Raw genomic sequence first — 26,253 nt, 5'->3', positions numbered from 1 at the left:
TGAACGTCTAACAACTAGTCAACCCAAGTTTCACGAAGAGTACATACGCTTGCATGTGTTGCAGCGCCGTGTAATGTAATATTAGGAAGTGTTCGGGGCTCGGCTTGTGACGCTGCACATAACGAGGAAGGCCGGGGCGCTGCGCATCCCTATTCATGAACAGTGACGGCTGCGCTGCTCCCCACCGCATTTGAATAAATATAATTAACTTGTTTGTTTTATTCTTCCCGTTACGCCCCTGCGCCGCGACCTTCGGGCGACAGCCGCATTCCCGACCCTCACTGTACTCATCAAACCTTTAGCTTCTGACTTCAATATTAAGTGACCTCGTCGATGGCGGTCGTTTGCGAAATTGAAAACTAGTTCCCTCAAGGATAATATTCAAATTGCGGCTAATGGTGATATTCGGCAGCGGGCGACTCAAAGGCGAGCCGGCCGCGGTGCCCTGCACTGTTATTATCTCAACACCATCGCACTCTCACCTAACCCATTCCTTTTTTAACAGACGCCTCCGTCTTCTTCATTCCCTCGCAAAATGAGAAGGACCTCCAGTCGTTTATACTTAACTCGACTCGGGGGCGTATCTCTGACAATTTATCATTTAACGTTGCCTACAGACATTATTTGAAACGCATTAAAATCGCGGTTGTGGAAAATTTGTCGGCATCGAAATTAGTACTCTTCTCGAAGTGCATAATTTATCGCTTAAGTCGCATCCGGCGTGGTGGCCCCGATCATTCTAATTAGAAATTCATTGACGTTGATGATCTTCAGTACCTAGCGCTACCTACTGAGGGCCCAAACGACTCCGGCTCGGTCGACTGTTAATCATCACATTCACGACAGCAACAGATGAGTAGTCATCACCTAATATTATTATGTTATTTATGATATTACTTGTAAGTTATGAGCTTATGCCCTTCCTAACCATGAAACTAAGAACCTAGAAGTTGCGTAAGTATGTCATTTAACATTTGAATATATAAAATTTATACCTACGAATTTAGGATACTATCAAGTTACAGAATAAATACGAGACAGTGTTTGATAAAAATAAGCCGGAAGCCATAATGTACTAATCCTTCTGAGCTCATTTTAAAATGTAAAATTACACCAAACTGAAGCTGACTTGATTTTTTTGTTTGTTACATGGCTACCATCGAAACTCAGTGTGTGATTGATGTGAATTCACGTGAAAATTCTGTGTCCGTCATGTGATAAGGGGAGCGAAAGAGAGCGGAGCGCGGAGCTCGGGCGCTGGCCGCTGGCCGCTGCCCTGAGGAAGCTGTCACGCGCGGCGCGAACACGTGATGAATATGTATCGGCAGGCTGTAGCGGCGCCTTGTAATTTGAGACTCGCCGGTAATTATTTACGTGAGAATGGGCCCGGGCCAGTCCCCGCTGCCCCGCACCGCGCCCCTCGAAGCCCCTCTCACCGGAACGAATCGTTGATTGCGAGCAAGTTGAGATGCCGCCGCCAGATTGCTGCTCACGCTCCGGTGGCCAACGCTGTTCTCGCGCAGACGCGCCGACTGGCCGCAACAACAAACCCGCACTCGTAATTCAGCTTTTACCTACCTTTACGCACCGCTCAACGCATAGGCTGCGACAACGTAAAAACTAGCTCCACTAATATTAATATATGTATACCGCTAAATTTACTGTTTGCTTGTTCCTGACCTGAATAAATAACGGGAACAAAACTCTACCACAGTAAATCTGTGACTCTACCATAAAAGTATTTAAAAACATATCATAAAAATGGATTTCACATAGAAGGTGATACTCGATTCAGAAATGTCCCATTTAAAACAGATAAATCACTTCACATTAGCACGGCAATTTAGCACGAAACGACAATATAAGCAGAACAGTGATCTTATAACCAGTACAGTGTTTTGTTTTTTTCGTAGAACCTTGTGTTGGGGTGATGACGGTTGTTTTGACTGGTCCTGACATTTGCGTGTTCCCGTCCCGTACAGTCTGCGGGCATACGAACCCAGTCAGCCGACAAAAATGTTGCCTAAATCTGGCAGAATTATTAAGACTTACTGCCTGCGTTGATTTCTCAGATCTGAAGCTTGGTAAAGATTTTTGGGTACACTTAAAGAAATGAAAATAATAGAAGAGTAACATATTGAAGATACGGGCGACTGCGATGAATGCCATCTACCGGCTATTAATGAAAACTAGCATAAAATGTAAGCAACTTTATAAAGGACTCCAAGATAAATAAGTGTGCTGTAAGCTGGTATAGTTTCCCTAATGGTTTAATTCAATAAATTGACAAGAACTTTAGACCACTGTGTTTGTTTAAACAACAAAATGTTAAATTGACTGCTTTCAATAAGTGGGCACGTCGTGCTGGCACGGCGCGGCGGCGCCCCGCGGAGCGCCCCTAAACACACACAGACCGCGGGGCGCCTCACCCTGCCCGCGCCCTGCACACTAATAACACCGTCTTTCCCTCTGTCATGCTTTATTTCATCCGACCACCTCTTGTTTTTTCCATCTTGTCGTTTTTTCGAACTGTGAGCCCACTTGGAATATTACAATAAAACAAGTTCCTGATGATAGTAATCCTTCATCCTCATTGTCTTTTGGCAGTTTCGTGGAATAATATATGTTGTGCTCTCGCGACTTGATATCTGTACGTCATATTATAAATGGCATCGTTTAAAATATTTTAATACCCTCTATATCACGGCGATATTAATTTAGTACGCTTGAGTTGAGCGGTCGCCGTGCCACCGCTGGAATGTTAAATGACGGATTACCGGCCGCCGAGATAGAAAGATAACCAACCGCTTGAAATGGTAGAGATTCTATCATTGCCACATCCTACAGGCTTTCTTTTACCTCACAAGACATACTAAACTGTCAGTCTTGATACTGAAAATATTAGTAACACTAAATCAGTTATAAGTTACATTAAATCCTCTTTTTTATTTTTACTCAGACCACTACCCATTGTATATTATTCATATGTATGAAATTTCAAAATTTTGTGCACTTTGGTGCACGTTTAATTAATATTTATTACCAAAAATAACAGAATACGGATATACTGGCAACAATCTGTAGCTAAGCAACGGTCGTTATGATAATTTGACTATTACAGAATTGTGTATTGTTCTTAAAAATATTAATAATTAAAAGCAATGGTCCAAATAACTGTTGAAATGGTACGTAAAAAAGCCGAACATCACGACCGCTTACTAGCGCCTTTAGAAGAGATTGCATTACATCAAGAGAACATTGAGAAAATTGAGTTCTTACAAGATTGGTGTCCGAAACTGAAGATACTTTTAATGCAAAGTAACCTCATTTCCAAGATAGAAAACCTTAATAAACTAAAGCATCTCGTTTACCTTAACTTGGCTCTAAACAATATAGAAGTGATTGAAAACTTGGAACGATGTGAATCCCTCGAGAAGTTAGACTTGACGCTTAATTTTATAGGTGACATCGTAAGCCTGGAAAGTCTCAAGGGGAACTACAACCTACAAAACCTATACCTTACGGGTAACCCGTGCACTGATTATGAAAACTATGAAGATTTTGTAATTGGTACATTGCCACAACTTCATTATCTTGACGGGAAAGATATTCAACGTTCTACAAGAATCAAAGCCTTACAAAATCTTCCCGTCATAAGATCGGATATAATGTTTGAACAGCAGAACTATATGCACAAAAGAACAAAGCAAAAGTCACGACTTGAAAAAGATATTAAAGACAAATGGGAAAATGAATATAAAGATATGGACCCTGATGAACGTAATAAAAAATTTTGGGCAGAAAAATGTGAACATGCCCCGGAAGTACGCGTAGAAATAGAAAAAATGAGAAGATTGAAATTGCAAAGTTATGAAACTGAAGAAAAAAAAGAAGAAAAGCGAGTTTATAAGTTTTTTACTCCCGAAGGTAGAGCATATAATATAAATCAAGCAAAAATAGATTTCGAGTTTAGTGACCACGATCCCGAAAAGTTTGTTTTGGACTTAGCAGTGTATAAACATTTGGACACAAACCTTGTTGATGTAGATGTCCAACCTAATTACGTTAGAGTTATGATTAAGGAGAAAATATTTCAGCTCCATCTACCGGAAGAAGTCGACACTACAAACTCTACCGCTAAACGATCACAAATCACTGGTCGCTTGCTAATAACTATGCCAAAGGCTAAACCCGTTATCAAAAAGCCTACCAACACTAAGAAAGTTGATGAACCTAAGAAAGAACAAAATGAAGTATGTTGTCATGATCCCTATGGTCAGTCAAAACGCGAATATTTGGAAATCGGTCCGGCAAATAACGTGTTAGATTTTACTAATATAACTCGGTCAAAATCAACGCCTAATTATGTTGATCCTAGAATTAAAATAGGAGAAAAAGAACCTTCACCAGATTTTATCGACAACCCTGAAGTTCCTGATCTTCTTTAAGATGATTTGCATATGCAGCAAAAGGGAAAATGATAATTTAAATAAACAATGTGTGAAGTGATAATGTTTTTATTTGCATATTTTTGATCCCGTTTAAAGACATTTTAGTATTTTGAATATAGGAATTAATTAATATAACATAGAAGTTTAGCACAAGTGGCTTAAAAATGACCACTAACCTATTTTAAATATAAAAATAACATAAGTAATAACAATTTATACAGAATGGACAATACGGAAAGGTCTCCTATTGTTGTCTGTCGGTGGTGCGATGGAGAATGACAGAAATCCATGAACGTCATGTATTTCCTTTGAGGTGAACTTCGCAGAGATCTGATGGCGACCAGCCCAGGGCGGAATCAGTTTATTTGTTACAGTCACAGAGTCACCTGGCGAGATATTCTGGAACAAGAAGTAAGTTGCTGGCTTTATATTATAACTGTCTCAAACATTACCCTGGCGGCATGCCTGCTAACTAACGCAAAACGTTTCATGTTCAATAGTTCACGTTAAAAAATGAAGATGGCGCTTGTAACGTCAACTAAGAATAACAGTACGGTACTTATAAGCGAATACAATTTTGGGCTGGTATTTCACTTCGAATTTCGCTTTCAATGAAATCTCAATGGAATACTAACCTCCTTTATTTTAATCTTCAGTGGTTTTTCAAGCCCAGGTCCTTCAATATAAAATGAGCCATTGGTGAGTGGAATGGGTAGTGGGTTCACGAGTTTTGCCGAAACCACAAACTCTTGACGCGACGTTGAACTTTCAGCAATGTTAATTTCGATGTCAGGGTTCCGCACTTGGAAGTCATCATACGCATAGAAGTGAAAGTTTTTATCTACAATGGTCGCGAGACATGCGACCTTAAACGACGCCTATAACAAAAAAATAATTAATTTTACAAGTAAGCAGTAAGAGACAAAAAATTGCATAGTATCATTATGCGACTACAACAACTTGATACATACATGATCAACCAGTTTTTCATAGTAATCTTCGAAGGAGACGGGCATCTTAGTGGTCTCTTTGCTTTTGGGATAGATTATCGATTGATATTTAAATGACTTGACTTCTCGAACGCTCACACCCTTTTGAGTTACGGTATCCACGCGCAAAACAATATTTACTAGATGAGAATCGGTATTTGATTTGTTTCTCATTTGAAGAACCTGTAATAGTTAAAGTAACAGTGTCACAGGAATGAAAATGTAAAAAAAAACTATTTTGACACACATAAGTTAGTTATTTACATTTTCTAGAATTTTGTGCATTGATTAAAAATTGTTTTTTATACTAACATATATATCAAAGACTTAGATTCCGTTATCTGCTGACAAAAAGCCTAAATAAACCAGTTCATTGCGAGTTGGACTCGCGACATTTAGGTTTCTATACAAATAGACTAGGAAAAACAAATCGCTAGGATGAAAAATAAAATTTGAGAGTTCCCACGAATGCATTTGTCATCAACAAATTTCTAACCATAACAACTGTTTTTAACCTTGCTCTTTATTTTAAGTGTTTGTTGTTATACCGGCAACCGACATACATCATCTTTCAAAATTTCAACTGTCTAATTTTCACCTTTAATGAGAAACACAGATACAGCCTGGGGACGGACGAACGGACGAACAGACAGTAGAGCCCTAGTAAGATCTAGATTCGTTTTTACCCTTTGGGTTCGTAACCCTAGAAATTAAAAAAAAAGTATAAATACTTTTACATACTACACTGAAACTCTCTCCAATGGTGATGGGTTCGTGCAGCTCTAGGTTGAAGGTGACGTCATTGAAGTCATCGTTAAGGTAATACTTCGCAAAGATGCTGTGAGACTTATTCAGTGCCTTCTCCATATTAACGCGCTCCTCATGCGTCCCCTCTGGGTACTTGTACGTAGCTGTAATATCCTGGAAGCAATATTAAATAATATACAGAAATGTCAATTATAAATTAGTTGTGCATGTGAAAATCACTTATGATATCATCGCCCGTCAAACAAGTTTATGAACATTCAAATTTAGATAGGAAAATGTTTCATACATATCACGTCATCCTACCACAAACTAATGTCGTAGCAATTATTTTGATCACAATGACAATTAATTTATTATATTCTAAGAGTTATAACAGAAAGGAAAATTGTGACTAACCTCACGTTCTATCTTTCCCATTGCTTTTGTAGAAATATTTTGACCAACACTGCTAGTATCTCGGTACAACAACTTTAATGGATGACCATCCCCGGAATATTTCCAGGTCAGCTGTAAAACAAAAATCAAACATCTGCAATTTGATTAATTTCAACGAGATGACCAAGATGTTTAGATTTAGTCAAACTTTCTAAGTATAGACCTCACTCTCAACACATTTCGTGTCCCATTCAACACTTCAATAGAAAATAATGATTATAACATATATATTTACCACATCCGCATTGACTTCCGCATAGACGTAACCAGCATCATATGGTTTTTGCAATTCAGCCTCTTTGATAGCTCTTAAGGAAGCGGGCCCACATCGATACATATTATTGGACAGCTCTTGTGGAGTGGCGTCCAAAACCTGCCAACCACCATACTCGGCACCTAAGTCCGGACGGTCCATCCAAACCTGAGTTTCACAGAAAATTTTGTGATGATTATACAATTCACTCGTTAAGACAATACCAGCCAAAAAATCTTTTACCTCGTTCCAAACGTGAAAAGTCCACACGGAATCAGCAGTTTTATCCACCACGTTGCCTTCATCATCTATAAATGAATCTACGGTAAGGCTTCCTTCAGTGTCATGGGCCACCCTAAAGCCTGTGACTGGACGGCAAGGAATACCGAGTGCTCGACAAACTGAAACGTGAGACTCCTACTTCTTATTCGGTTCGTATTTCTGATCTTATTTTTGTAAAATCAAATATATAAAATTGTGTTATTCGAATCACTCACTCACTTCATTCGATTTTTAACTCACCCGAAGTAAGAACTCCAGCAAACACCCAACACTGGCCATACTTAACCGGCATACGGGTTGCAAAGTACTCTTGTAAAATGGACATAGATCCAACCCATTGCAACGGATGCGTGCCTCCACTGTAATCACTCAGTTCTAAGCCCCAATTTCCTTCAAGAACGCCATTGTCGTCTGATGCATTCACAGCAGCTGATAGCGCTCGTGAAGTTCGTATGGGATCGGCTCTACCCCGTCCTCTTACCTGATAATTGATCATATTTTAATGTTACACTATGTAATCACCACGATATAAATTATAATTATTTTTATTCATGACAACAGTCACCTTTCCTATTCTTTTGACAAGATAAAGCGCACAGTCTAGGACGTCCTTTTCATACTGCGCAAAGTACCAAGGTAAGGATTTAAAATTATTGTAGACTCCTTTAAATATTAAGCCGGCGTCATCTAGCACATACTCATCACGGTGGCCGTCACCTGCAAGCGAATTAAAGTACCTACCTGTTTATTTGTCTCATGCTAAGATTTTGGGATAGAGAAATCTTCGTTACGCACCTGGCATATAGACATTATCAACAATGCACCATGGATTGAATAGAATATATATGGGCTGTGTATGTGTGTAGGTAAGTGAACTACTTCCATTGAGCCTGGTGTCGATATCGAACCTCCATGCAGCCACTATGCAGTCGGCGGCTGCACACACTGACACCGTGAGGAGAGAGTTCTCCTGCCCTACGTAGGTTGCGCTCCATCCTCCGACAGATCCAGGCCCACTTTCTAGTATTGGGACTGCGGCTGAGTGTTCATCCGGTGTAGTTCGTGATTTTTCATCTGAAGGTAAGACATCGCACGGTTAAAATATCATAGTATTAATTTAGACAAATCTTATAAAAGCCATTAGTCATGTACTTGAGCAATGTGCGTTTATTAAAGATACCTGCAACGTAGAAAAATAATATGATTGCATCCTTGTTAGCGTCAAACGGTCTGTTGAATAGTAAGTCTAGTTTAAAGGCTTGTCCTCGCCTCACCACGAGGCACCGGTCCTCGGTCCTCGTCATCAGATGAAACTTCTCCGTGTGGTGATTGGCACCATTGACATCGAAACAGAAATCTATTCCCAGAACCTCGAGAACCCCCCCATCTTCTGCATCGCATTGTAAACAATCTGGAACGTAAAATATTAGCCACTTTTTTAAGCCGATTCAAAACGATTTCATTTTACTCTACAATTATTTGAAAACTTACTTCCCATTTTTGATCGTTTTCAGTTTTTAATTGATGTAGTAAATTAACACTTTCTTGATCATCCACTATTTTATTTCTGCTATACATGCATTCCCGACTAAGACTGATTGTCCTGTCTTTTGTTTTCTGTGAGCTTACTAATGCATTCCAAATGTCATAACACATTTAAAGTGATAACTCTTATTAAAATCGAATTAAAATATGATTCAAGGCATTTATTTCTCATTAAGAAAACAATTTAGTTTGGTTTAGGAGCACTCAAAGTGTTATCTTGCGTACCAGCTGAAGACTTTTTTTAATTGATCAGTAAACAAAAAGATGGGCATCTATCATGATGATGTAATACTGAGGAACTAAATATTGACAATAATTTTGAGAAGGACGGCCGACTGGCAGCGGTCACCAAGCCAAACCCACTGCAGACGATGCGTTGTGGGTTCCATCCCGAGTAGGACAAGCGTTTGTATCGTCCAAGAATACTTTGCTTGAGCCTACGTGTCCTTTATCATGTGATGAACGTTTGTGAAACCCTCGCCAAACAAGGACTAACTTAATGCGGGAGTCGTTTAAAAAAAAACAAAAAGCATTTATTTATACATTTTTATTATTATTAGTTACTTATATATGAGAGCACCACTGGTGGCAGTCAACAACTTATCTATATAGGCATAATAAATTGTTAATTAACACATATAAAAAGTTAAAACTATCTTACTATTGCAGAATTTACTTACAATCAAAATAAAATAAATAGCTTAAGTAGATACATCGAAATTAAACCATGTATAATAATATTATGGTACACATAGTTTCGTTCCGGTACAAACGACACATTTCAGGACAAATTTATCAAGATGAACACTTTACAATACTGTCTCATTATTTTCGAACAGAAAAAGAAAATTTATCGTTTTTATTTTGTTTAAATTTGATGGCTTTCGACAGTTTCTGGAGGATGGCCGTTGGTCTCAGAAGGAGCGGCGACTATGAATGAAAGGAATCCGTCGACGTCACGCATCTCCTTGGACGTGAATTTGGCGGAGATTTGGTGGCGACCAGCCCACGGCGGGGTCAGCTTATAGGTAGCTGTTGCAAACTCTCCCGGCGCCACACTCTGGAAAATTAAAAGATTTATGTATTACTACAAAGCCTACTTATACTATTAATGGCGATATTAATAAGGATATTAAGACGGCTATCAGTAAACGTAACGCTATGTGGCGCATATTGTAAGTAAAGCATGCATATTCATAACATTGTTGTATATTGTGCAAGAGATAGCGCTGATGAAATATACCTAAAATATACCGCTAAGTACTATAAGTGTAATACATATTTTGATTTGATAAAAGTAAAGCTTTATTTTTTCTGGGATGCCTTATCGCGATAAACAAAAATGTTGTAACCGAATGATAACTTTAATTAATTGTTTGTTTATTATTTAAATTAAAAAGTATTTGCAAACACATCAAATTGGTAAGCTTTGTGCAATAGTCTAAAACAATGTCTAAATTGCTTAAGTGCGTTTCACAAGGATTTCTTTTTTTTTTCATTTCAAGTTTCAACAATCAAAATTAGTGTTTATGGGACGGTCGTATTAATGAGTTTTTGTAATGAATACAGAGAATATTTGTATAAAAATTTTACCGTAAAAAATTTAAATCAGGGTAAATTATGTTTTAAACTAGTAAAATAATCAGTAAATTCTTTATATGCGCACCATGCACCATGCGCATTATCCTTGCAACACGCAGATCGACCCTAAAACCCTTTGTGTAAATAATAGCCCTATCTAATTGAAGCTACCGTGTATTACACTGTACCTAGATACTTATAACTAACTCTTTTATATAAAATAAGTATGATCCATTAAATGTTTCCTCACCTTATCAAGTTGAATCTTAAGTTGTTCTTCGAGCCCAGGACCTTGGATGTAGAACTTGCCCTTAGTGAGAGGGATCGGGAGAGGGTTCTCAACTACGACGGTGACGGTGAACTCTTGGCGGGACACCGGCTTCCCTTCGATACTGATCTTGATGTCAGGGTTACGAACTCTAAAGTCATCTTGGGCGAAGAAGTCGAAGTTCTTGTCCACAATGGTAGCGAGGCAGGCGATGTTGAAGGATGCCTGGTAAGTGAATCAATTTATTAGAATGTAGTTCATCTAAAAGAGTAATTTAGTTTGAAATGCACATAGCATTAATAAGTATTTTCCTTACGTAATAAATAGTGTAACTCATTGATATAGTGCTTAGGATTAAATGCAGAGGACACATAAATATTGTATTTATATTTTTGTGTAAATTTCGTCACATTTGTTTGCCATGAAGTCACAAAACATTTTATCTACAGATTATTTTCATAAAAAATAATCAATTACACTTTATTTTCTCAAATAAATTAAGTTAAATAGCTAAAGTTTATGTACCTGGTCAACCAGTTTCTTATAGTATTCGTCGTATGTGACTAGCATCTTAACGACCTCCTTGCCTTCGGGAGCAAGGTTGATGTCAAACTCCGACCTCTTCACTCCGTCGCCAGTCACTCCCGTATAAGTGACCGTGTCTACTCGAAGGACACCCTTCACATGATGTGACTCTGAACTCGATCGATTTCTAATGTGAAGAACCTGGAAATAAAGATTTATAGAAAAATGATATTAAAGTTGGTTACAATTCAAGGCGGAGTTCGTAATCACTTCCATATAGAAATGATGGCCTAGTGGTATAACCCTTGGACGACAAGTATAAGATCGGGCGTTCAAATACCGGCACGCACCAATTTACCAAATACCAAAAGACATTAGTGACTACAAATTGCTTAATAAGGTGAAAAAAGCAAAGAAAAGCAAAAAATAAATGTGAAGGCTACGTCGAAAACCTCGTCAAAATTTATAAAATGTTTACATATGAATTAATTTTACCATGCTGCAGGACAATCCTTTCAAAAACCATAAAACATAAGCTGAAAACGTACCACATTGAAGTTCTGTCCAATCTTGATATCGTCAACGAGGTCAAAGTCGAAAGTGACATCATTGAAAACGTCATTCAAGTAGTACCGAGCAAAGATACTCTGAGACTTGCGCAGGGCCTTCTCCATAGTAACACGTTCCTCACGCGTTCTCTCAGGATACTTGTATGTATTAGTTATGTCCTAAAATAAAAACTGTCGTTAAAAACTATGCCTTTAAAACAATCATGGAACTAAGCAGAGCTTCTATTATGAGATAACTGATAAACATACTTACATATTTCTAAATAGTATAGATAAATTACGCCCAGACACAGAAAAAATGATCGTGCTTATCACACAAATATTTGTCCTATGAGGGAATTGAACCTAAGACCTCCGGTATAACAGTCAAGGCCACTAACCACTAAACTAACAGGCCAGCTAAAAATATAGTCCTCATCTTACCTCTCGTTCCATCTTTCCAATAGCTTTCGTTGAAATATTTTGTCCAATAGACACAGCGTCACGTGCCATTAACTTCAGTGGTTGGATTTCTCCCGAATATTTCCATAACACCTGAAAGTAACAAGCAGTCACGTTAAAGTAATCGTTCCAGCCTTTAAAGTAACTTGCAACGCCAAAACTGCTATCTCTCTCATACCATTATTGAAAAATCAATTTTTGATTTCTCTGTTTAATGGGAGAAATTCCAAAATATCTCATTTTTTGGTATAGCCTTCGAAACATTTAACCTATGCGCGGCACGAATTTCTTTAACATGTTTTGGGATGCTAGATCGCCCTTCTCTCAGATGGTTTATGATTATTAAAACATATCTATTTGATTATGTCGTTACCTTGTCTGCGTTAACTTGAGCAAAGACGTAGCCTGCATCGTACGGTCTCTGTAGCTCTGCATCCTTGACAGCTCGTAATGAGGCAGGTCCGCATCTGAACATGTCTTCAGAGGTTTCCTGTGGTGTAGCGTCTATTGCTTGCCAACCACCATATTCGGGGCCTAGATCTGGTCGTTCCATCCAAACCTAATAGAAGAATATTAATTATTTTAAAATTATTTCTGGGTGAGGATTTTGCTGCTTGCCTGGGCGCAGGCTTTGATTGCTTCTCCGGACTTATTAGCGAGACTTTACAAGTCTCCAGCCATAGCAAAGATAATTGCGATATTGAAAAAAAAACCTTTTAAATGTGATCAAACATTGTCTATCTTTACTTGTGTAAATAATAGCAACAAATAATAGTCCATTTTTCATTCCATTCCATTTTAAGACTAGGTTATCTAGGTTAAGTTATTTATACCATTTAACGAGTCATCAATCGATCTCATTGTGCGTAGGATGCACGAACACGTATAGAGCCTATATTTAGTATCTTTAGCAATATGCAAACACTACGATAAATAAATGCATCACAATTGTATACAGTTCCTATGCATATGAGCCTTTATAAAACAACCAGTAGGTAGAGCGAAACCCACACAAGCACAAAGGGCTAGGACGTTCTACACTTCTCAAAAATTATATGTATCACTAAATCATCTCACCTCGTTCCATACGTGATAGTTCCATACTGAGTCGTTGCTATACTCTTCAAGTGTGTTTCCTTTGTCATCCTTGATGATATCAATGGTAAGACTTCCTTGACTGTCATGGGCTGCATCGTATCCCGTCACCGGCCGACAAGGAATACCCAGCGCTCGGCAAACTGGAAAAGTCAAAGATATTATTGGTGTGCTATCAATTTTTAATCCAAATATATAATAAATAAGGTATATTGTAAGCCTCTTATATTTATCGATAATAAATTGATAATATTTTTTTACGTACTCGTAGTTAAAACTCCAGCATATACCCAACACTGTCCATATTTAACAGGCTTCTTCTTCTCATAGTATTTCTGAAGGATTTGCAAGGAGCCGACCCATTTCAAGGGATGTGTGCCTCCGCTGTAGTCACTTAGATCTGCGCCCCAGTTTCCAAAAATGACACCGTTATCATCCTGTACGTTCACAGCCGCTGATAGCGCTCGTGTAGTTCGAATGGGATCACTTCTTGCACCGCCTTTAACCTAGTAAGTAAAAAGCATTTAATTAAATCTTCATTTTACTGCCTAATTTTCATCAAGACATCTTGAAATGAGCACACAATAGAAAGTTATTGCACAGCCGTTGGAAAATCTGGTAAGTAAATGTGAAAATTACCTTTCCAACTTCTCTGACTAGATAAAGCGCGCAGTCTAGTATATCTTTTTCGTATTGTGCGTAGTTCCACGGAGTAGGTTTAATACGATTGTAAACTCCCCTGAACATCAATCCTCCGTCTGCCAAAACATATTCGTCGCGGTGATTGTGACCTGAAATAATTCGTCAAAATAATAAATCAACGAAACTTGTTTACTTTTTAAGAAGCTTTTAACTGTAACGTATCAAAATATATTCCACGATTTTCTCATCAGTGTCAGCCACGTGTGTGATATGTCAGTTGAGAAGAGGGTAATGTTTGGTAAGTACCTGGCATATAAACGCTATCATTCAAGCACCAAGGGTTGAAGAGCACGTAGATTGGCAAAGGATGTCTGTAGCTGAGCGAGCTGCCTCCACTTATCCTGGTATCCACATCGAGCCTCCAGGAAGCTACGATGCAGTCTGCGGCGGCAGTCACCGCTACCATGAGGTGCGAGTCCACTTGACCCTCGTAGGTCGCGCTCCATGCTCCGAAAGTTTCCGATCCTTTCTCCAGCAACGGAACCGCGGCTGAAGTCTCATCTGAAGGACCTCGTGTTTCTACATCTGTGTAATAGGAATGTTTGTTTTGCTTTCAACAGTTACAGCAAAAGTTTAATTTGAAAGATATACAGTTAAGTTCGAATAGTCATTTAATTACGCAATAATCCTATTCAGGCAGGACCTTGAGCATTTGTTATTTTAGTATTATATGGTATCATGTCCATAATTAGTTTAAGAAACGATACAGCGACTAATCTTGATAAATGGAAGAGTTTAGTTTGGACGTACAGTTGGTCTTCATAAAAAAATACTGAGAATATTACCTGACACGTAGAAAATAAACGAGACGGCGTCTTTGCTGGCATCGTAGGGTCTGTTGAGGAGTATGTCCAGTTTGAAGGCCTGTCCTCGTCTCACCACGAGGCACTTGTCGTCAGTCCTCGTCATCAGGTTGAACTTTTCCGTGTGATGGTTCTCTCCATTGGTGTCGACACAGAAATCAATTCCCTGCACCGCAAGCACGCCGTGTCGCGTCGCGTCGACGACATCTGAATAAATAAACATAAAATATGTTACGCTAGTGGCTTGTTATTAGAATAAATGTATTGTGTAAGAGTTATATTATCTGGATACATTTACATATGCTACTAAAGAGTAGTCTTATAAAAAAACTAAGTGCTAGCTAGATTATTTTGTTATGAGTATTTAAGTTCTACATAATGTAGTAGGTATCACAAGAAGCAAGCGAATCGGCAGACTACCAACAAAATTACACCTTAATATCGTAGCTTAAGTGTGTCATACCCATAATACAATTAAATATATAAACATCCGAAAGATTCGTCATGTTCTAGCAGTTACTCAATTTTCACGCCCATATCTTGGCTTCGGTCCAAAATCCTCTTCAATACGACAATATTGTGACATATAAGATCCATATAATATTAATTTTAATCGTTTTATTCCATTTGTCGCCAATCTGGAGTTTACATATTACACTCCTTTTACCATAGGTTAAAGGCACATATTGGGACCTATCTAGGCTGGCATTACGATATTTTTATACGTATTTAATTTGATAAACAATTATTATTAACTATGCAGCAATTATTAGTAATTATTATTAATTATTATTATGGTCACACAAATTTGATGACGATTATCAAAGACTTACACTTTGTTTATTTTTATCAATATTATAATTTCCATTACAAGAAAACATTGTTGACATCAATAAGATTCCGAAGCTCTATCTACGTACATATGAGTTACAGACATCGCAACTACAATTATAATTTATCAAAACTTTAAAATCTAAATTCTGTATTTACCTGGTTGAAATGGCACAATAATAAACTTTTGACGTCTGCCAAAATACTGTCGCCATAAACTTTTGAGATACTCCATGATTTATCAACTATAAATTACTTTGAACGGTAACTTAACAAAATCACTGACATTCATATTTCACTAAACATCGATATTCGTTCAAGAACAGTTCGTTCGTTGCTAATTATTAGAACCAACGTGTTGTAGTTTTTGCATGCCGTCATGAACTGCGAGACGCGAGCTCCAGCGCAAATCTCATGAACGACTCCTACCAAGACGAACGATGATGTCATAGTCAACAAGGAACCAAAAGCTTCATCCAATTACTAAGAAACTGATTCTGTTCATTGACAAAACCAAGGCTAGACCGCATTACTCATTAATTATTATCTGACAATATCACACCAGGTAATATAAGGTGATATCATGAGAATGGCAATTGTTTCAAAGAACCTATGAATTCTGCCAGTCAATTCCTAGCGATACTAATCAAACGCTTTAGTGTTTATTGGCTAATAAACTTCACGGTGACAATATGGTAATAGGTGTATGTAAAGTATAATTTGCACCTGTTTGTCCAAGAAATATTTCATGAAGTCATCGAGGATATTGGATATTACGAAATATATTTAATTTATTAAGCATTTATTTCAGACCAAAAGTCCATAAAATGTTAGTAAACAATGGTCTTAACCTAGTGTTAGTAATTTAATATAATATAAATAAATAAAACTAATTCTACATTACAGTCTACATCGCGTGCAGTCTAATCCAATGGCCCAATATTGGACTATCCCATTTATCACACAATACGCTCAAGATGCTGTGTGAACTGCCACGCATTCTGCGGAGGAGGGAAGCGCAACGTTTTCGTATGATTGCATGGAAACCATCAATTAACACCTATTACCATATTGTCACCGTGAAGTTTATTAGCCAATAAACACTAAAGCGTTTGATTAGTATCGCTAGGAATTAATAGCGCATATTTTCATACAAGGTAAGCAAAGGTAAAATGTAAATAGGTAAGCCCTAAAAAGGGTTTTTATCAAAGACACCAATTCGGAACAAACGATAGAGTCATAAATCTCAATAAAGTGTATCAATTAAGGCTAACCCTTCAATGCGGGTCAATTGCTTGATGTCAGGCGTTCCAAATATCTTCATTTAATATTCATTGTTCTAAAGTATGCATTCTATCATATTATCTTATTTCATGGTTTTAAAGGTCCTAGAATAGTTTGCATTTTTTAATACCAGATGTTTAAGAATATCCCTCCAGAATTACTCTACTACGGTATTATGACTTGATTCAGCCGTTTGGAATGTTCTCAATTTCACCAGGGCTAATAGAGCTATTATTCCTTATTTTAGGTCTGAGCAACGGACTGCTTAAATAGAAATACCTTATTTAAAGTTAACCGAGTTAGATTCCACTTCCTACATGCAATCGACCTATTTTCTTCGTGTTACCACTTAGTTAGTGCTTTTATTGAACAGAAGAATACAGATTTCCTTAATCAGTCCTCCAGCTTCTTTCCTCGTCTGTTTATTGTATAACGTAACCTTGTCTAAAATACATACATTCGGTACTAGGCTTGCCGCATGCCATTATATTAGAAAATTGCTAAATCCTTGTCGACTCCTTTCGTCTTTCATGAGATAAATGACTTATTTGGAATTAATTGCTATGTGGGAAGTAAGACATTCTATACCGGGATATTGTGACCTTCGGCATAATCAGCGCATAATAGGTGTCCCACACACCGCGCGGAGATGGCGATGGCGTAGGCACCGCGAAATAGATGCCCTTAGATTACGTATTAAGACTCCGTCTTTTAAAGAGCAATTAATATTCCAATTATCAATAAAATAAGAGAACCAAAAAGTCTCAATATAGAAAAACTGACATGTCAGTTTGGCAAAAATCACTACATGAACGATTTAGTACAGTTTATTAAATGATGACCTAAAATATCTTCCGTTGAATCCATACATTATATGCACGAGACTTGGTATTCAAACACCGAAAAATATTGTATAAGGTTCAACTGTAAAATGAGTTTTATATTTCTTCTGTTCCCAATTCTACTGTAAGATGGAACAATTTCCCAATATTACGGCTCGTACTAAATGGACTATAAAGTTTGGCCTGGTCTCTATTTTTAAAACCCGCTTACCATGCGTTTTTATTTTCATCCCATAAATTAGTCAACACATCAAAGGCGACCAATTCCTTCAATAAAACTGGATGAGTGAAGAGTGTAAATTATATCTTAAATACAGAAAACATTGTTGTGTTGTTACGAGCAGTAGCTTCAGAAGCTTCAATCATTTCTATTATATCTAGCTCCTAGTAGATTGTCTTTTGTTTTATGAGGTCATCATACAGGCCAAGGAAAAGTAAACATGCACTTTATTCTATGTGTTCTACTTCTTCCTACCATCGTCCCCTTTTATTTGGGTACGCGTATTGTCTTCCATTCTGTCCTTTCACTCGTTATCACAAAATCCCAATTCCTTTAACACAGTCCATCCATATTTTCTTTGGCCTGCCTTTTATGTAGTACTAGGGGATGAATGGTGTAAGTTCTTATATCACTCTCGTACTTAGTGACTTAAATGAAAGCAAACAAGTTACATACGAGTATTATCAATGACTAAACTAGACTACGTTGTGTTAATAATTATAATAGCATTCCTGAGTTGATTCATAATTGAAAGTTCAACTAAGTTTGACTCTGACTCTGACCGGTTGAGTCTGACTCTAGTCGGGCGATCTTGATAAGTTAGGTGAGTACCTAAATCGTTCTTGATCATATAATATTTTGAATATACTGAATGATATCTAAAACGAGAATTTAAACAATAATTTTTCGTCTTGGAATGAACGCCAAATAGTTTAGTATCGTAAGAACCGTTCGATGTCTAAACTGTATACGTTCGTTTACCTAAAATCTATATTTATTTCACGGGTGGTCTAAATTACATGAGTGTACCAACTATTTGGTTTTTTGCGCAAAATATTCGCAAATTATATGCTTATCGGGATCAAAGAGAAGATGAAGCTGGTCAAGAAAATTAAGATCCAAACTTCAAATTCATACTAAAGCTTCCATTTGTTTAGCCTTTTGTCAAGTACCTTCATTGGCTTCCTGTCTTAACGGACTCAAGAGAACATACACTTTTTATAGCGTCTATTTCTCTTAGTTTTGTCTGTCCACCTATCACAGAGGGTAAACCGATGGTGTTTTCGGTGGGTTTAAAGCCTTAGATGAAATCGAAATTAGCGAAGTTTCATGACTAGCAAAAAAAGCACTTGATACTTTACAGACATTCCTATAAGATTTACGTTTCCTTTTGTTATGTACCATTAAAAAAACAATGAACTAATTCTACTTTAATTTTTTATTGAAATGTCGTCTTTAAAACTGACCTACTTTAATTTGTGTTTCCTTAGCATCTGTCCGAATAATTACAAAGCATTTTTGAATTACGATCAGTGGCGCTCGTGAAACTTGAACTTTTTAATTAACCCGTTCTATTTCGGGAACGAATCTCAGTTACAATGACTCACTCACGATGTTACGCAAGTATTCGACGTTAATCTTCGCAACATGGTTTTTATTTGCTTTCTTACCAATTCGTCTGACGCTGAGAAAACGCTACGCATCCGGCGGGTTTTGCAACTCAATATTGACAATGGCAGGTTTGAGATGAAGCCTTCAGACGTTCGGAGAATATTGATTTGAGTCACGAGGTTAGCTTATAGAAAAAAACTTAGGGCATATAACATCGTATTACATATTATACAAACGGTACTACGGTCCCACATTTTCAATAAAACTGCAATAACTGTACGGCTTTTTGATCGATTTCTTATTACTTTATTACCTTATAAGTGATTTATTATGATCTAGAGCTAGCTACAGATGCTCACTGTGTCATTTGGTAATCCTTTTTCAATGTAATATACAAAGACGTTATCTAATAATATAACTATCATTTGTGTGTCGCTGTTTTACTAATTAAAGCTTCAACAATGAACGACCGCTGTTAATCGCGGATGAAGGTTTAAGCTAATCTATAGTTCTCTGTAAATAATAATAAATCACCTACAAGATAATCAAGGATCAGCAAAATAATTAATTACAACTCCTGACATTCGCGCAATTTTAAATCGTTGTTATTTGTATGATGATTGGCCACTACAGTGGTATTTACTAACGTATCTTCGAAAACTGATATAACGCATATTTCGCAAATTAGCCCTTCATAATTTAATAAAAGGTTTTATTAATAGTACATTGTTTTAACAACTATTTACAAATTAAAAAACAAAAAATTATTAAATTAAATAAAAGACCTAGCAAAGCGTCTCGTTGACACTTCTCGTGACCCAAAGGCTGGCTTTTACCTCGCTCAGAGGATTAGCATTGCCATTCAACGTGGCAATGCTGCCAGCCTTTTGGGCACACTCCCAGCCGGCAGCGATGCCGATGAATTTTTTGATGCTTTAATTTAACAACTTAAACATGGAGACCTGAAATAAACTGCTGATCCAAACTTGATGAAATTTTTATGTGACCATAATCACAATAATTTCGGAGTTAAATGAAAAAAAAAACAACGAAATCGGCTTATTTAAAAAAAGTTTCTGAAGTCGGTTGAAAATAAATTCAGTTATCAGAGCATCAAGTCTAAGCAATATATCCAGTCTGACATCACATTATTTTTTATCCTGTTATACGTTGGAAGCTATCAAAACCGGTTGGCATTTGTTTATAAATACTTTACATACAGGACCTACCGATCAGTCACCAGACCAACTTTTAGTCACGTTTTGAATATGTTAACAAAGTTAATAGTTTGCGTATTTTTTGTAGGGATTTAAAACTGTGTATTCGTGTAGTAGGTGAACGCGATCCGGTTTGCCTTGGTATTGCATGACATGACATAAGCGTATAGCCTCAATTACTTATGGGCTCGATAACTAGTTTATACGGCATTCCTTTATCGAATTTATATTTTAAGAGAGAAAGCATTTTGGTGTTATCCTTTTTTGCTGCTATTATATGAAAAAACTTACCAGAAATTAGCTTCATTTCTCTTATGTTTTAAACTTCTGTTTTCACACAAGAAACGAAATAGAACTCTTTAATTTTTTTCACTGTTATTCAAAAATATACTCTTATATGATGCCTCAACGGTTCTGTATATCAATTTGAACTGACAATAAATACTTACTCGGACTATTATAAAAGCTTTGTCTTTTATTTTCCTCCTACGCATGTAAACTATATTTTTTTTGTAACACACTGATAAGGTTTAGGAAAACACAAATATAATTACGCTTTAACAATATGATCCATCCAAAACTGAACAATAAAGTGATTAATGTAGGTATAATTTAGGAACTACGTGATGGGGAATCCCAATGACATCCAGTGCAGCGAAGGTTAGATACAGTCATGTAGGTACCTTATAAAGGGTGTCCGGTGTCCGGTAGCTTAGTGAATAGTAAACCTAGATACCCGAATATACCATGTTCTACCATTTTTAGTAGCTTTCATCGTTACGATTTATAAGATTTTATCGCTGCTTGAAAGCGAACTTCTACTTGAATAAGATTTACTCATATTGCGACCTATTTCATTGCGCTTACATTTGAGTCCTCATTAATAAAGCATATTTGCACTTTACAATTTATTCTTACTCACTTTCACACTTACAACTTTTAAACAGCTGAACCGAATTCTATCAGATATGTCAGAAATCACAATTCACCTTTCATACGAAAAAAAATAAATTGAAATCGCTTAATCCGTATAATGTCACCGAAAAACGGACATCTCTACTGATAAGACCCCTTTTTGTGTGGGGGATTGATCCTACCCTTCCAAAATGTATTAAGGAGTAGATAAAAAACAAATATTGTTTTCTATTAATTACATTTTTAAAACCAAATATATCAATAGCTTATGCTAAAGGAATTTAGGAAAATTTATCTTTAAATTAATTAATGTTATACAATAGAAATAATCAAATATAACTGAACATTTTTCGCATTACATCAGATATTAAGTGGTCGGAAAATCTGTTTGGTACATATTTAGATTTTTTCTTGGTAATGATGATTTTGCCACTGCGTTTCCAATAGGTCATCAATGAATACCGAATTGCATAAATATAGATATGTGACGTAAAAACGCGTAGGCGCCGTTACTGCGACTTATTACAACTATGTCTGTGTTTTACTTCTTATAACTGACGGTAATTAAGTATTTATTGTATTTAATTATTCTTATGCCGTGCACTAGATAGTCTAAGAGAATCTTTTAACAAGGTATAAGCGCCACACTTGGAAAAAAAAACCAGAACAAGTGCGAGTTGTTCTCACGACACTTCGTTCTGTACGAATAGGCCAAAAAAACACAAATATACAAGAAAGTCTCCCATTTATGACCTACAGACCCTTGCCAAAGACGGATTTTATTTTCATAACGTGTTGTTTTAGCGAATACGAATAGTGCCAATTTAATCCAATTTCCATTCATTCATCGGCCACTGTAAATACCAGAATTGGGGCCCTGTTCAAATTGAAATCTCTGGCTATCACAGTTCATGAGACAAAGCCTGGTGACAGAAGGAAGCAAGACAAGAGAGTAATAGGTTTGCGTTTTAATCCTTTTGATATGGAACTCTTAAACTTATTTTAAGGGTTCCGTTTTAACGTAAAAGAAACCTTAGTAATTAAGTAATCGCACGCGACCTTCACAAAATCCCTATGAGCAAAACTTCATACAAGCACAAATGTGTCAATAGACACAAGGTGTAAACAGGTTTACAAATAGTAGCGTTTCCGATACCTCGAAGGACAGAACCAGTTTGGCGTCAAGTGATAAATGGCAAGACAAACGATCCCTACAAAATCACGAATCATATTTGAGTTGAGGAACCGCGAAACATGTGGCTTTAATGTGAAGGCTACTCGCGATACACGGTGCTATAAAATCAATATGTATTATGTACTTAGTTTACAATTTATGAACGAAAAACCTTAAGAGTTATACTGATAGTACGATCCCGCTACGCTAGGTACTAAGACGTTCGTATTACGTATTTGCATGATTTACCCATGTAGACTCTGGCAGTCAGAAATCCGAAAAATTAAAATTTCCCCCAATGTCACTTTCTTTTTTTTAATAGGCGTTAATGTCAAATTGCAGTTTGAAGATATACCTAAAATTCTCAACTCTACTTATGTTTCAAAGAAAAATAATGCTAAAATTTTAATCCATTACTTAGAATCATTCTAGCCCTCCAGCACTGAAAGAGCTTTAACACAGTCTTAATTTCTCTCTGTTACTATTGTACTTATAGTGTGTATCTTGAAGTAACATACATAATGTGCGAATAGACTATCACTTAAAATTACTCTTTCTAATGAATAAAAAGCTTAGCTGATGCGTGAACTTCGACATCTCATCAAGTGATTCTTTTAAACCTTGATGGTTGAAATGGTGAATTTTCCAAAGTACCGAACTTTATTAGTAACCCACTTTAGAATGATCGAAAGTAATAAATATTACAGTTTTGATATCAGCGTTGTTTGCTTTTCAGTCATAAATTCTTCTTTGATTGACATGAAAATATAGGGCAGAATACTCTGACGATCGACCTTGCATTCGTCGAATTTATTGCTGTATAACGAGAGCTGCAAAATATTTTAAATTAGTTTTTGAATAAAAAAAAACTAAATAACATTCCATTTTTAAATTAATAAGTTACTAAAGACCTAAAGTCAAACCACGGTTCCAAAGATAATTTTTGTTTTGAATTTAATTTCTTGGCATAGCAAATTTTCCATCAATCAATCATATGGTACCAATTATTGTAATTATATCCGAGAGCCATTACCTGGAGCCTGCAATTCAACCTTTTATAATAAATTAATTCATTACTATGTTATTCTTTATCCATAAAGTGGAACAACCAGTCAAGGATACGAAAGAAAAAATCGTGAGAAGTGATATAGATACTTCATAAAATCTATCAAATACAGAGCACACCTTGTTTAATATTTAATTAATAAACGTAACTACCTAAGAATCCATACCACACATAATTATGTTAACGATATAAGTGTGATTACCATATTGTTGTGTATCTATTATAAAACATGAGATAACGGGCAAAAATTTTACCAAACATTTGCATGAGACAAGGTGTAATCAAACCTGTTCCTCTTATCTATCATAGGTATATTTTTGAGGATGATTTCACTGACTTTTCAACTTTTATGAATATTGTTTTTTTTTGCCTTGACCTACCGTGTGAGTTGTTGAGATGTGGGGGTCGAGGAAGCTCTTTAAGATCGTAAGAATCCGACTTCCCGATCCTGCAGCAGAAGCAGTTAGGAGGGCAACAATATGCCAACTTGCTCTTCACAGCACCCATTTCACAAACACAATCAAACACATATAATTATAAACTAGTTTTTTAAAGCACTCTAATATCAATTAACGCACTTAAACTCGATTAGATCATAGCCGCTTCTGATCCTTTAATACCACATTAGTTTGAACAGTTTGCCACAATGTAAACAACACGATCAGCTGTGCTGAGTTTATGGTACCAACGTATAACGTACTTATCGTGTCTTGTATTAAATTAATTCGAGATTTTCTTGGTAGCGTCGGTTGTGTGGCGCGTGCGCACCTCAGCGCGGGATCGTTTCGTCTGTGCTCCGCCTCAGCAGCACATCTTCGCTACCTTCGCTGGCGTGACCTCTTATCACAGAAGTTGGGTCACTCTTAAACGTCATTTCAAAAGAAATATAACAAATGATTCATGTTTTGCCTTTAAAGACACACTAATGCGAATATTTCCAATAATTGATTCCCTACCTTGGAAAGTACGTACACAGCCATGATTTAGATTCATGTTCACCTTCGTAGGAATCGTAAATACTTGAAGTAAGACACATAGTTTCTGAGAAATTGATGAATTATTTAGGTCACATTCAGTAATAGGTACTGTTTAAGTAAAACCGGTCAACGGCCAAAAGGCGTACCTATTAATTAAATGTTTTCCAATATGTATGAACAAACCTTTTTTGTTACTGTTTTACTAGTTGAATTAATTTTTAAATATCTAAGTAATTAGTTATTACGAAAAAAGTGGAATGTAGAGACAGCAAAACCAGCCTATGTCGTATTTCCTTTGTCAATTTTAGTTCGAAATTACTCCGTTTTTTATCATGAACTTTATGTATTTTTTTTTTGTCGTATGCTCTCCTTTCAATCCTAATAATAATAGTTCAAAATCAACCGGTCACGTGGACTTCTCTCGACGGAGACAAGACACCTGCGTATATTTATGCACCAGCGTGTACACAAATACCGTTGCACTCTCCTTTTCATTACTGATAATCTTATGTACATATCGACAGACCGGCAAGCCAACTCAAGAGCAAAGAGAAATGTGTCCATCGGCTTTCCAAGCAAGACCAATGCAATAAAGAGTATTTAAATTAAGAAATTGTTTAATCTCGACATTTCTTGGTAATTGGAATCCTGCATTTTGTTTAAAAACTAAATAAGCTTTTTTATCCTATTAACTTTTTCTTATCCAAATAAATTTTTCCCTTTTTGTATGCGAGAAAATTATATCAAACTTTTCTATTTTTCAGGACATCGTAAGAATTGAAAAAATATACGATAGCTAATCTTTATATTGGTTTGTTCAAGGATAACATTATTTACATAATAGTAGATTCTGTGCATAAATTCTACTTCCTCTATAGATTTCTATCAATATATAGTTTTTAAATAAACTAAAAGAATAAGTTTTGGTTGACGAATCTAATAAAGAACATCTTCTTATCTATAAGAAGGTAAATATGTAAATACACAATTATAATTTATTAGGTATGCACCTATACGTGCAACATGGTAAAATCCCAGTGTCTCGGAACATGCCTTATGTGATACAATACTGAGAACATAATAGATTGTAAGCGTGTCACAAAATAGAGCGACTTGAGAGTATGTTAATTTAGTACTGATGACATCATAGCATATTACGTCGTATTCAAACAAACACTAAATCACCATCAACATTTTCCTTTTCTATATTTACCTACTAAAGTGTATGAATGAATGTATCGTAGTATTTATTAGTCAGAATTATTCGTTTTGTTCTTGGAAAAATATCTGTGGTCAAGACGATGCAAATGTATTGACGCATAACAAGTATTAAAACCCATGTCCATGACACAATTTTGTATCAGAAAATGACTTAATTTTTCTGTTAACTCCTACAAATTTTATTTAGTTGACCTAATTCTAGTTTAACGGAGAAAAACAGAGATTATAAATCAAAACCTAATTTGAGTACTCAATGAGATAACAGGTGACTGAGATACGCGTATTATCTAAGAGAGACAAGAGAGCAATTAAGATTAGACTCACGATCGACCTTGCCGATCGTGTGTACAGTTGCCATGAGCAAAAAACCGATGCATGTTTGTACACATGTCCTTACATGTACAGAG

The 26,253-nt window shown here is 36.4% G+C and overlaps 3 protein-coding genes across 6 annotated transcripts; 1 reads left to right on the top strand and 2 right to left on the bottom strand.

Annotated features, from left to right (window-relative positions):
• Nucleotides 1-3,033: 3,033 nt before the first annotated feature.
• On the top strand, nucleotides 3,034-4,527 carry LOC113493319 (protein tilB). The gene has a single exon (XM_026871251.1). It carries the CDS (start codon nucleotides 3,162-3,164, stop codon nucleotides 4,446-4,448), a length of 1,287 nt encoding a protein of 428 aa, XP_026727052.1. The 5' UTR covers nucleotides 3,034-3,161; the 3' UTR covers nucleotides 4,449-4,527.
• A 3-nt stretch (nucleotides 4,528-4,530) lies between these two features.
• LOC113493146 (annulin-like) lies at nucleotides 4,531-8,676 on the bottom strand. The gene is made up of 12 exons (XM_026870969.1): nucleotides 8,670-8,676; nucleotides 8,359-8,589; nucleotides 7,974-8,264; nucleotides 7,744-7,895; nucleotides 7,419-7,659; nucleotides 7,140-7,297; nucleotides 6,879-7,064; nucleotides 6,605-6,715; nucleotides 6,182-6,361; nucleotides 5,423-5,623; nucleotides 5,087-5,329; nucleotides 4,531-4,850 (listed from the first exon to the last, which is right to left on the bottom strand). Exons 1-12 carry the CDS (start codon nucleotides 8,674-8,676, stop codon nucleotides 4,665-4,667), a joined length of 2,187 nt encoding a protein of 728 aa, XP_026726770.1. The 3' UTR covers nucleotides 4,531-4,664.
• A 577-nt stretch (nucleotides 8,677-9,253) lies between these two features.
• On the bottom strand, nucleotides 9,254-24,453 carry LOC113493318 (annulin-like). Of its 4 annotated transcripts, none has more exons than XM_026871247.1 (12): nucleotides 24,029-24,453; nucleotides 14,690-14,914; nucleotides 14,151-14,429; nucleotides 13,842-13,993; nucleotides 13,468-13,708; nucleotides 13,185-13,345; nucleotides 12,481-12,666; nucleotides 12,090-12,200; nucleotides 11,646-11,825; nucleotides 11,098-11,298; nucleotides 10,555-10,797; nucleotides 9,254-9,783 (listed from the first exon to the last, which is right to left on the bottom strand). In XM_026871247.1, exons 1-12 carry the CDS (start codon nucleotides 24,153-24,155, stop codon nucleotides 9,592-9,594), a joined length of 2,298 nt encoding a protein of 765 aa, XP_026727048.1. In that variant the 5' UTR covers nucleotides 24,156-24,453; the 3' UTR covers nucleotides 9,254-9,591. The 4 variants fall into 4 exon arrangements, with proteins under 4 accessions (XP_026727048.1, XP_026727051.1, XP_026727050.1 ...); XM_026871250.1 differs by lacking the exon at nucleotides 24,029-24,453 and adding an exon at nucleotides 20,943-21,048; XM_026871249.1 differs by lacking the exon at nucleotides 24,029-24,453 and adding an exon at nucleotides 20,785-20,887.
• Between the last annotated feature and the right edge of the window lie 1,800 nt (nucleotides 24,454-26,253).

This window comes from Trichoplusia ni, chromosome 4, assembly GCF_003590095.1.
Source record: "Trichoplusia ni isolate ovarian cell line Hi5 chromosome 4, tn1, whole genome shotgun sequence".
NCBI classification, from domain to species: Eukaryota; Metazoa; Arthropoda; class Insecta; order Lepidoptera; family Noctuidae; genus Trichoplusia; species Trichoplusia ni.
The sequence above is the reverse complement of the archived record's forward strand: the minus strand, read 5'-3'. Positions and strand labels throughout refer to the sequence as shown.